The following is a 12,940-nucleotide window of genomic DNA, read 5'->3' as shown; positions in this document are numbered from 1 at the left end:
GAGAAGAGGAACAGGTAACTCCACCTCGACCAGTCCTGCCGAAAGGCATCCACCGCGAATGCCTCACAGGCGGGTAAGGGTGCCACATAGAATGGGAGACGCAGAGACCATGCCGACGCGAAGATGTCCATGTCCAGGAATTCGTACGTCTGGCAGAGTCAACGAAACGAGTCGGCGACGACTGGTCAATCCATGAAAAGAGGAATGAACTGAGACGGGCCGTCCACCAGGACATAGGACACACCCAGGACATGAAATGCATGGACAGCCAAACCCCAAGAATCCAGCAGACGAGCCACTCGAAGGGACCAACCCCAAGGTCAAGGACCTAGAGAACCACTGTGGTTCCAACACTGAACCACCGGAGAACAGTCCGAACAGAGCCGGATGGTAGAGCCCCGAGTGACCCAAACCCTCCGAAGCGCAAACCTGACAGCCACAAACTCCCGAACCGTGCTGTGAAAAGCGAAAAGCGAAAAGCGACGTTATTTTTAAGAGGACAGGTTGGGTCACAAAGCCCCAGCCGAGAGACGACCTGTCCTAGAACACACTGGGCGAAGGCTTGGGGAGGCGCCTAGGCATGGAACCCCGAAAAGCCCAAAAGAGGAAGCCGGTGACGCAGCACCAACACAAGATCCCCAGAGGATGAACCCAACGATTGCAAGAGAGGCGGAAGGGGAGTCCCCGAAGGAACCAAACAGACGCCGAAGCCAAACCCGACCCGACGGGCAGACCAGCACGGCGAAGTTCAGACTCCCGCGCAACCGCTCGAGCAACCACCAAGTGACTCGGGACCCCCTCATAAACAGCCGAAGGCGGAACCACAGCCGCAGCAACGCTTCTGGAGGCAAAGACAAAGAAGCGGCCCAAGAGTCCTAAACAAAGACCCAGGTAGGTCTGAACCCGGGATGGAACCAGATGGAATGGCCTCCAGATCACCAGGAACCCGAACCCGGCGATCTGGAAAGAACCACACCCCTGGTGAGCAGACGTGGGGACCCCTGGAACACACGAAAATAGTTTTTTCTCTCTCTCAGTACAAAACATCCAAGTAAAAGATAGACGCATCCGACACGAGGGTGCATAATTCATGACAGCAAATACAGCAATATGAATTCTTAAAGGAAAGGAGGGGATGAAAACCATTTCCCCTTCAGCAACAACCCCTGCCCAGAGGCCATAAGGGGTCCAAGCAGGATGAAAAGGAGCCCAAAAGCTCCAAGTGGACTCCCCTTGAGCCCTGGGAACTCCCGACGAAGGCCCCCGGGCAGAGCGCTCATCCAGACCCACCATCCCTGATGAAAAGGTGGATTCCATGGGGAAAGGTTTCCAAGAAGAGTCTGCTGGGTCGACTCAGCTGTAGTGCGCCCCTCCCAGCCAAAACACGCCCCTACCTGGGACAAGACGGAAAGCCTCCAAGACCCCAGACGCACCCCAAGGATGAAGACAACCTCAAGCAAAAAAGTCCTCAACAGGGAATGATTCCCGAACGTCCCAGAGAAGATAACCCTGCCATGCAAGGGCAGTACTTATGGAGCACCTAGGGAAGGTAACCTAGGCACACGTAGCTCCAGTACAGTAAGACACCTGGCCACCATACCGACACACAGCTAGAAAAGCCCCACAGGGCAAAAATCCAGAACAGGAAATTGAGCCCAGAGGTGACAATTCAACTGCCAGCATATCAGTTCAAGAACTAGAGTGGTGGGCTGCTGGCTCATGTGAACCGGCTGTGAGCCAGCTAGTGCTACCCCAGCTAGTACTAACGAGCGGGAGTGCTAGTTGCGTGAAGTGATGCTTGTTATGCTTCTTTTTAGGGGGAGATATTTTGATCTTTTAGGACTTAGATTGCACAGGTTCACCAGACATTTGTCTGTTTTGACTCACCTACTTTTCTGGGTCCTTCCTCAGTCGATGGCAATTATGACATACTTCAAATGTAAAGTGCTCATAGCACTTCTCCTAGCACCTCTCTGAAGTGGCCAGGTTCTGGCTCATGGTCCCTAGTAGGCATAAGGACTCTGGTGAATGATGACCCAAACTAATATAGCACATATCAGTTCTGATAGTTTCAGGAAGCCGACTGGGCTCCCCACAGAAAGAATGACAATGAAAGAAAATAGTGGAACAACCACCAAGAACCATGTACTGACCTCCATGCCTCTACAAACTCCACAGGCATAACATCTTGTAAGCCCTTTGAATGTTACAGAAGGGACAATACCTCAACATCAGAAGGACCAGATGTGAAGAATGGAGGAGAAGGTCGACCTAGTGAGGCCGAGCCTCCGGAGGAGGTGGAGCCATGGAAAGGTGGTCGGATTTGAGCACTCCGCAAGCAGTGCTGGAAACCAGGGCAGGGCCAGACACCAAGAAGCCAAGAGTGCCCACCCCCAGTAGGAATCCAAGCTATCCAGTCCTGCCAAAAGACATCCACTGCAAGGGCCTCGGAATCGGGGAATGGCGTTACATAAGGGAGGAACACCGGGACCAAGGCGACACGAAGGGATCCACTTCCGAACTCCTGAACGTCTCACACAGCCATAAGAGGGAAGTGGCAACGACAATCCACTCCCTGGAATGGGGCGGAATCGGGACAGACCGTCGGCCTGGAATGCTGCACACTCCCTGAACATGAACGGCATGGAGAGCCAATGCCCGAGAACCCAACACAAGAGCCACCTATAGCGCTCAGCTTCAAAGAGACAAGGACCAAAGGGAGTCCCACAGCCTAAACCACTTGGTCTAGACTGGGTTGATTTACCCACCTCGGTGCACTGTAGTGCAGCTGTGAATGCCCAGTAATGCCCCACCAGCCAAAGACGTTCCAAACTGGGGAAAAGACAGAGGTGAAAACCCATGACTCACCCCAAGGCAAAACCTACCACAAATGAGGCAGATCTCCTAAGTCCCAGAACACTCCAGGGAAGAGAACCCTGGCAGCACAAGGGAAACACTAGGGAGCACCGTTTTGAAATTTATTCTTGGAAGGTTTTGGATTTTTTTTCATTTTTTTTTTGTATTCAGTAATTTTGTAATTCTTTAGGGTGTTTGCAAGGCTTTTATTGATTGTTTATTTTTTTCAGCATTTGAGTAACTGGAAGATTTTTCTACCATGTTACTGGTAAGGAAAATTACAGGTGATGGCATATAATTAATGTTGAAAATGTACTCATTTTATATGGGCATATGACCATAAATAACAATAATAATCTAAAGTAACATAATTGTAATCTACTGGTTCGTCACTGTGTCTTCCCGTCAGTTTCCGGCACTCACTATGCACAGCGTTATAAATCACAACAGCAAACTAAAGCACCCGACATTTACATTCCTCCAGGAACTGTTGTTGGTCATTGTGTCCTCCCGTCAGTTAAATCCTCGCCCAATCTTGGATGAATCAATCTAGCATCAAGTATCTGACCTGCAACTTGAGACAGACATTCTCTTTTATAGAAACATTACAGACTCGAGGTGAAAGCTCAAGGGTTGGAAACTGGGCTTAGTAAACAAAAAGGTTGATGGCCTCATAGCACACTTGTAGATTAATTGAGAAAGGGTTGATGACACACCTGTAAGTTGATGGTCTCGAGCATGATGCAGGTGCACTGGTCGATGAGCGGATCCATCTGGAGAAGAAGAGCAGTCGCAAGGAGAGGAATCACCTGCGCAGCTTCCACCTCAATGTCATCCTTGTAGAACTGACCCAGTGCCAGGTGAAGGGCTGACATACACACACACACACACAGTCATAATTAAACCAGAAATTATACATTTTCTGAACTTGCAGGATCAACAGAAATGATGTACAGTAGATAGTTACTGTTTTAGTCAATCTTGTATATACATGCAAGAAATGTTTAAATATTTATAAAAGCATAGCAGCACTGCAAGTTTTTAGTTACCAAAATAGATTTTGTTCCTAATGAAAGTTATCTAAAAATTGTCTAGCATGACTTTATTCTTAACACCAGTAACTTGTTTTTAACGAGTACTGTACTATTTTCTGGTAGAGTACTCACTGTGCACAACATTGTAAATCATAACACACTATTGAGAAAGATGTAGAGGAAGTACAAGTCAATGTCAGTACAGCAAATGGTTTACATGTTTAACTTCACTTACCATCAATATTGATATTGTCATCGAGAATCTCAATTGTAATCCGAGATTGGTTGGTTTCTGACCAGTTTCCTGAGAACATGCTCCCAAAGTAGGGGCTCTGTTGAAAATTAAAAAAGCTTTATTAGTAACAACAAAATTCTCCACCTGTTTATATGAGATAGCCTTAACCCTTCGACAGCACAATACATATATAGATGATTTGAGAAACAAAACAGGAACAGCACAATACATTAATAGCTGTTTTAGTGTCTAGCGCCTTAATTTAAACGCCCCGCGTGGGATAGGGGCAGCTATAGTGCAGCCACGACCGATAGTTGACAGACGCCACCTAGAAAAAAAATCGTGGCCAACATTCCTGGGTGTGAGAGCTTCAGTATTGAGTGAGCCACCAAGGCTGATGCACGCACCATGAGCGCACAGCACTGCTGTACAGTTTGTGACCACAGCATCACCTAAAAATGTCAAAATATATATGTTCATGCTATTATTTAGCGATGATAGTATTACAGAAAACCCCTGACTGTGATAAAACTGACCTGGATTCTGATAATAGCAGGATTGTGGTGATATTTAGCGCTGTGCTCCATGGAGGGAGGAGTAATGCTGTGGGAGGGAGGGTGGTGGCGTCATCTTCTGACTGTGTGTGGCCACCTTTTATTGACTGCACTCACCATACCAGCTTAGTGGTTCGCTATGGTGAACACAAATGTTCACCATTTGTGTTCACCTGAGGAGAAGTTACTTATATATAATGTGTGTGTATAGAGTGTAATAACAGCAATAGGAGTAGGTTGGAAGCCGCCATTTTGGTGAGGGAGGAGCGTCGTCTGCACGACTTGTCATGTTTACTGGTGGCCACTATGGTCTTTGGGCACCATAACAGCTTATTTGTACAGGTATGGTAAATAAAACAGGTAGATACTTATATATAATGTGTGTATATAGCGTAATAACATCACAAACAATATTGTTGGAGGAGAAATATTAGTGTGTCTGGCCTTGAGGGAGGCCGCCACCAGCTGACTGTGTGAGTAGCTACGTCTTATTGCCTTTACTCACCATACAAGCTTAGATGTACAGTTATGGTGAACAAAACATGTAATTACTTACATATAACTTGTGTATAGTGAATAAATGCAAGAACAGTATTGTGGGAGGAGAATGAGGGCGAGTGAGGTGTTGTTGAGGGAGGGAGGGAGTGGCAGTGAGTGGCTGGATGGTGTGTGGTTGTCACTCCTCGTTGCATTTTGATTCACAATACCAACTTAGTGGTTCGTTATAGTGAGCAAAACAGGCAGATACTTATATATAACCTGTGTATATAGTGTAATAACAGCAAAACTGTTTATTGTTTTATGAACATAATTGAATCACTAATATGCACACCATAATTTTGAGTACAGCGATAGTTTACACATTTTATTATATAAAAACAGTGGTACCTCGAATAACGAAATTAATCTGCCGGCGCCGTGATCGTCATATGAAACGGACGTCATACAAAACGAATGTCCCCATTGACAATACAGTAATGGGAATCAAATTAATCCGTTCTACCACAGAAAAACATCAATATGATATTCAATGTTTTAAATAATGGAGCAGCCTACCTTACATACACTGAACAAACCTTTATGACATCTTTCTTTCTTCAAATTTGTTCAATATTTTTTTTCATTTGTCTCATAGCTAAAGGTTCATTCGGTGCTCGGCAGGTAGGCTGCTCCATGTTTCTTAACCACTTAACTGCGCCAACTGAGTATTCTCAGTAGGCGGGAAACTGCGCCAACAGAGAAAACTCTTTTTGATTTTTCGGTACCAATTCTAAATGTGTACGAAGTTGGTTGTGTATGAAATGGACTCTTAGGACCTCCAGTGAGAGGCAGCCATCTTGGAAAAAATTCCCAGAATGCCCTAGGGCTGCTGGCTGAGTTAGTACTGAATGAGCAACCATGGGTGGCGCACGCACCTCTGGCTCTCAAACACCTGTCCGATGTGGTGTTGAAAGATAACCCTCCACCTGCGCTTGTGGCTGAGGACTTGCCCGCTCGGGGCTTCTTGGCTTCGGTCTTGCTTTTCTTTTCCCTCCTGGAGCTGTCTTCAGATTGGCTTGCGGAGGATTTTGAGGTGCTTGGGGCCGTTCCTGGGTCTGGTGCCTTAGTCTCAGGTGCTCGTGCGTCATCTGCTCTGCTGGAGCTATTTGCGCCGATCCTGCGGGATGCGCTGTCGTGGTTTTTTGCTGCGCGTCTCGTGTGTCGGCAGGTGGTGCTCGCGTTCTCCTTGGAATCTACTTGGGCCCTGGTTTGCTGTTTGTGGACTCTGCGGTCGAGCAATATATGCAGGCGGCCTCGTCCAGTTTTTGTCCGATATCTGATTTGTTGGTTCTCCAGTGGTCCCAGGTGGGTTCTTTCTGGAGAGATCGTGCCAGGGCTCGGGGTTCCACTCGTCAGTGTAGGCCACAGGTGCCAGTTTCAGAGCCGGTGCTGCCTTCAGAACCATCTGCATCTGGTCAGCGCGGTGATCGCTCTGTAGGCGCAGGTCGGGTTCTTGTAAGGGGCGTTGGTCCTTTAGCGGTTCGCCCCATTGACGGGGCGATGGAGGGGAGGCTGGCTCTGTTCGCTCATGCCTGGTCTCATGATTTGTTGGATTTTCAGGTCGTTTCTCGTGGCCTGCAGTGGTGTTGGGTGGCTCCTCATCCTTTGGGGGGTTCGGGGCTGGCGAGGCAGGCCTCTTCTGCTGCACTCTGTCGGGTCATCTTGGAGTGGGTATGCTTGGGCGTGGTCGAAACAACGTCTCTCAGGTGGGTATCACATCTGTTTCCAGTTCCCAAACGGGACTGTGCGGATCTGCAGTTCATTCTGGACTTATCCCCTTTGAATCCTTGGGTTTCTTGTCTCTCCTTTCAGATGACCACTCTGTCCCTGTCTCTGACCCACGCATATTGGCATGTCTCGATTCATCCAGGGTTCAGGAACTGGCTCGGTTTTGTTGTGAGGTGTCAAAGTTTCCGGTTTCGTTGTCTCCCGTTTGGGTTGAACCTGGCACCGCTCGTGTTTGCACGCCTTACCCGGGTCGTGGTGCCCACGTTCCACATTTCTCGTGATCACTGGGTTCGACCCCGGGGGCCTTGCGTCAGCTGCTACGTCGACGTTTTTTGGGGGATTCAGTGCCTTGGTGCTTGCCCGAGCCCTCACTCGATGTGTTCACGGACACGCCGTCTCTCGGCTGGGGCAGTGTGACCAGTGCTCACCAGGCCGGCCAGGGGAGGTGGGTCCGTCCTTCAGTCGGGCCCACAGCACGGTGCGGGATTTCACAGTGGTGTGGTTTGCGCTTTGGAGGGTTCGGGTAGCCAGCAGCTCGACGATCCGGCTCCATTCTCAGGGTTTGGCTCTCCGGGCAGTTCACATGCAGGGGGGTGTTCAATGTCCCGGCGGACAGCCTGTCCCGGTTCATCCCCTTGTCCACGGAATAGATGGTCAATGCCGACTCATTCAGTTGGCTCTGCCAGACATTCGGGCGCCCGGAGGTGGACCTCTTTGCTTCAGCGTGGTCGAGGCATCTTCCGGAATATGCGGCGCCCTTCCCCGACCGTGAGGCTGTCAGGATTGATGCCTTCCGGCAGGACTGGTCGAGGTCGGGGGTTCCTATACCTCTTTTCCCCGGTTCAGTTATTGCTCCAGGTCCTAGCTCACTTGGAGACTTACCAGGGGAGAGTTGTCCTCTTGGCCCCATGGTGGCCAGCACAGCCTTGGTTTCAGGCGCTGCTTGCTCAGTGTCCGAACCCGGAGGTTTTTTCACGGCTCCGCCTCTTTCAGCAGATCGGTTTGGTCCGTTACGAGACTGGTTCGCTCTTTTCTTCAAGTCTTCACGTTTGGTCTTTTTGACTCGAGTCTATCACGTGGCTTCTTTGATGGTGTCCCACCTGCAGGCTTCGTCTCGGTGGCAGTATGACGTTTCCTGGCGGTCCTTTCTGTTCTTTCTGTCTCTTCGTCATTGTACTTTGCTTTCTGTTAAGGTTGTTTTGTCTTTTCTCGAGCCGGTCGGCCGAGCGGACAGCACGCAGGACTTGTGATCCTGTGGTCCTGGGTTCGATCCCAGGCGCCGGAGAGAAACAATGGGCAGAGTTTCTTTCACCCTATGCCCCTGTTACCTAGCAGTAAAATAGGTATCTGGGTGTTAGTCAGCTGTCACGGGCTGCTTCCTAGGGGTGGAGGCCTGGTCGAGGACCGGGCCGCGGGGACACTAAAAGCCCCGAAATCATCTCAAGATAACCTCAAGATATGACTGTTTCAGGACCGGCATCTTATGGCGAATACTGTCACCTCGTATCATGCAGAGTTGGTGGAGCCGCTGCAGCTTGCTTTCGGTATTGTTGTTACTTCTGCACCGTTTCCCAAGTTGTCTTGGGCATTGTTTCACCTCTGGCCTGCTCATGTGCCGCCTGGGCTATCCTGGTGCTCTCCTATCTCTCTTCTCCTCAGTTTGCTGTGGCCCCTTCGGTTCAGGATTGTTTTTCCAAGGCTCTTTTCTTGTTGGCATTGGCCTCTGGGGGTCAGGCTGGGGAGCTTCATGCTCTCCTCCGGCGCAGGAGTTTCTGCTCTCTTGTTCATGGTGATAGGTTTGTTCGTTTGCAGCTGTCTCCTTTTCTGGCGAAGATTGAGACTGCTGCTTTCTGGAGGGGGTCCTTGGATTGTTGATGCTTGGTTGATCAGGCAGGGGGGTGCATCATGTGTTGTGTCCAGTTGCGGCTCTCCACCGTTATTTGCGCGCCACAGCCTCTGTGGCCCGGGACGTGCTTTGGGTTGATCCAGTTTCCATTCTTCCCTGTTCTCAGGTTCGGGTCTCTCAGGTCATCCGCAGGGTTATTCGGTCTAGCCAGCCTGCAGTCTATCCTCGTGCCCATAAAGTTCGTAAGTTTGCTGCGCTTAACGGTAACATGTCTTGGGCTGACATTCTAGCGCAGGGTTTTTGGCGGTCGAACGGGGTCCTGGCTGCATGCTACCTCGTTAATGTTCCTGTGCCTAGTTGGGCCTGTGTCCCTTTGGGTCGGTGGTTGCAGCCTGTTGTCTTGACTTCAAGTTGAGGTGCGAGCACTGACCGCCTCCCAGGTAAGTCCCTCTCGTTTTCGCCTTTGGAGAAGTAGCTCCGGGGAGCCAAAAGGGTCCCCCCACCCCCCCCACCCCTAGAAAACCAGAGTTGAATGTAATGAAATGCCATTTTCTGGGCGAGACCCGGAGGCTTCCTGGCAACCCTTCCTCCCTCCCTCCCTCCCTCCCTCCCTCCCTCCCTCTGGTTGGCATTGTTTTCACACGTTTTGACATCAAGCCTTAGAACTGGGGTATGGATCGCTGGTACGGCGATCTGGGGCTCCACCTTCCCCCTCCTGAGGAGGGAAGAGCTGCGCAGACATGTGAAGCGGCTCATGTGACATCATGCTCATTTGCTCATTTTCAATTGGGGGAGTTCTGTCCACTCGTTTGTCTATTTTCATTGTTTTAATCAGAATAGGGGGTTTGTTTTGTGGCGCTTACCTTTCTGGGTGCCTGGCCCAGTCGATGGCAGACATAGAATGCGCCAAATCACATATACATTTCTATAGGCCATTGTTCCTTGTGCCTCTCTGAGGGGCCAGGTTCTGTCTCGAGGTCCCCGGTAGGCCTAGAACTTCATTCACACTGATGCAAAAGTCTAATGATATTCATATCAGCCTGGATAGCTCCGGGAAGCCTCCGGGTCTCACCCAGAAAATGGCGTTTCATTACACTCGATGCTGGTTTTTTGGTGGTGGTTTGCCTTTTAGGCATGCCTAGGTTATGTGTGGTGGAACTTCCTTGCTACTCCCTGGGCTTTCCTTTTGGCTTCTAGTGGTCTGGTTGCCTTCATCAACAGGGTTTACTGGCATAGCTGGCTCCAGTGCTTGGGCTTCCTGTAGGACTCATTCACCCTACAGCCCTGGAAAGCCCCCGTGGCCATGGTTGTGCTAAACGGGAAGCAGCTCCCAGAAATAGGGAAAGGGAAAACTCTGGGAAGATGGTATGCAATATACAGTATATAGTACCCAGCTTGGCACCTCAGAAAAACGTTAACAAAACAATGGCAGTATATGCAAAAACTTTAAAACCTAGATATAGCCCTCAGAATAATATATACAACCTTCAAAAGATCCTACCTATGAGAATGCAGCTCCAGCATGGAAGTCTCTCCTAAAAAAACACAAAATAAAATTCCATCTAGTCATGGCTGGTCAAGCAGGTAATTGCTAACCTGTTTTTAGTTAACCCCACAACTGCGCCGGCCAACAAATGTCGTTTTGAGAGTTGGCTGGATTTTTATTTTAATTAGGGCTATATTTTAATGTTTTTTAATGTTTTCATCACTCTGTGTTTTGAAATGAAAATAGTTAAGTTTGGAAACATTTTGACATTAACTTTACCTGAACATTTATAAAAGCAAAAAACCAGCGTTGAATGTAATGAAACATCATTTTCTGGATGAGACCCGGAGGCTCCCTGGAGCTTACTAGGCTTATATGCTAATGTCAGACTTTGGCATCAGTCATGTGTATGGAGTTCTGTGGGCCTATCGGGGATCACGGTCGAAGGGAGCCGGTCGGCCGAGCGGACAGCACGCTGGATTTGTGATCCTATGGTCCTGGGTTCGATCCCCCAGGCGCCAGCGAGAAACAATGGGCAGAGTTTCTTTCACCCTATGCCCCTGTTACCTAGCAGTAAAATAAGTACCTGGGTGTTAGTCAGCTGTCACGGGCTGCTTCCTGGGGGTGGAGGCCTGGTCGAGGACCGGGCCGCGGGGACACTAAAAGCCCCGAAATCATCTCAAGATCTCAAGAAGATCACGAGACAGAACCTGGCCCCCTCAGAGAGGCATGGGGAGCAATATCCTATAAAAACCCTGGTGTGGTTGGAAGCATTCTATATCTGCCATCGACCGGGTCAGGCACCCAGAAAGGTAAGCATCTCAAAACAACCCCCTATTTTGGTGATATTATTGCTACCAAAAGCCAAACAAGTGGATAAAACTCCCCTAAAAGAAATGAACAAATGATCATGACGTCACACATCACCTCGCCGCTGTCTGCGCAGCTCCCCCCCTCCCTGGGAGGGGGAAGGGGGAGTCCCAGACCTCCTCACGCCGGCTATCCACCCGTCAGTTCTGAGGCTGGATGTCAAAACACACGAAAAACTGCCGACTAGGGGAAGGGAGGGATGCCGGGGAGCCTCCAGGTCTCACCCAGAAAATGGCGTTCCATTACATTCAATGCTGGTTTTCTGGGGGGGGGGGGGGGGGGGGGTTCGGCTCCCCGGAGCTAACTACCCACAGAGGAAGAACATAGGGACATACCAGGGAGGCGGTCGTTGCTCACTCCACAACTCAAAGTCGAGACAACCGGCTGCAACCGCCAACCCAAAACAACACAGACCCGACTAGGCCTAAGGACGTGCACGAGGCAACAAGCAGCCAGGACCCTGTACGACATCCAAAAGCCCGTGCCCGAATGTCAGCCCAGGACATGGCACCAAAGACGGCAGTGAATGCACGAACGTCATGGGCATGGGGATAGACCACAGGCTGGCTAGCCATAAGAACTCTGCAGACGACTTGGGAGACCCGCACCCGCGAACAGGGAAGAAAGGAAAACCGGATCAACCTAAAGCGCATCCCCAGCCACAGAGGCACACAAGTACTGTAACGGCGAAGAGCCGCCACCGAACACAAAACATGATGCACTCCCGGCCCAACCAACCAAGCATCAACAACCCAGGGACCCCTCCAGATAGCAGCAGTCTCAATCATCGGCAGAAAAGGAGACAACTGCAGACGAACAAAACCATCACGAAGACCGAGAGAGCAGAGACCCCTGCACTGGAGGAGAGCTTGAAGCTCCCCAACCCGACCCCCAGAGGCCAATGCCAACAGAAGAGGAGCCTTGGAGAACAATCCTGAACCGAAGGGGTCACAACAAACTGAGGAGAAGAAAGAAAAGAGCACTTTGTCCAATGACCAGGATGGCTCAGGCGGCACAAGAACAGGCCAGAGGTGAAATAATGCACGAGACAGCTTGCGAAACGGAGCAGAAAGAACATCAAAACCAAAAGCAAGCCAAAGCGGCCCCGCCAGCGCCACATGATACGAGGCGATAGTATGAGGCAAGATGACGGCCCCAAACCTCCACAAGAAAGAACAAGGCCATGCCAACAAACGCAGCTACCGAAGGAGGGACAGAAGGAAAAGGAAGGACCGCCAAAAACCCCTCACTGCCGCCAAGAAGAAGCACGCAGGTGGGACACCATCAACGAAGCCACCCGACCATCAACAGAAGGTGAGCGACTCGAGGCAGAACCAAACCGGCCCTGCCAAGGGGCAATCGAGCCTAGGAAGAGGCAGAGCCGTGGGTGCGGCCACGGAGCCAGCAAAGGCGGAAACCCTAGCCGGCAAAGAAGAAGATGGAACTTTCGGCGTACAGAAAACATCTCAACTCCTGCGAGCCTGGCGGGCTCGCAGGAGTTGGGATGTTTTAGCATAGTTGGGATGTTTAGCATGTGTTTTTAGTAGTAATGTTCAGCATTAGAACTGACGGGTGGATAGCCGGCATGAGGGGGTCTGGGGCTCCCCCTTCCCCGGGAGCGCAGACAGTGGCGCGGCGACGTGTGACGCCATGATCGTTTGCTTGTTTCTTTTAGGGGAGTTCTATCCAATTGTTCGACTTTTGGTAGCAATAATTTCACCAGAATAGGGGTTTGTTTTGCGATGCTTACCTTTCTGGGTGCCTGACCTGGTCGATGGCAGACATAGAATG

The 12,940-nt window shown here is 50.3% G+C and overlaps 1 protein-coding gene across 1 annotated transcript in view; it reads right to left on the bottom strand.

The window, feature by feature from the left end:
- Positions 1–12,940, bottom strand: part of gcl (germ cell-less) — a 68,851-nt gene that overhangs the window by 41,728 nt on the left and 14,183 nt on the right. Inside the window, exons 4-5 of the mRNA XM_045738591.2 lie at positions 4,126–4,222; positions 3,573–3,724 (exon numbers count right to left, since the gene is read on the bottom strand). Coding sequence (XP_045594547.1) covers positions 3,573–3,724; positions 4,126–4,222 — 249 coding nt within the window. The remainder of the gene's footprint in view (positions 1–3,572; positions 3,725–4,125; positions 4,223–12,940) is intronic.

The sequence above is a fragment of the Procambarus clarkii genome, chromosome 43 (assembly GCF_040958095.1).
Source record: "Procambarus clarkii isolate CNS0578487 chromosome 43, FALCON_Pclarkii_2.0, whole genome shotgun sequence".
Taxonomy (NCBI): Eukaryota; Metazoa; Arthropoda; class Malacostraca; order Decapoda; family Cambaridae; genus Procambarus; species Procambarus clarkii.
This window is presented reverse-complemented; position numbering and strand designations above follow the sequence as displayed.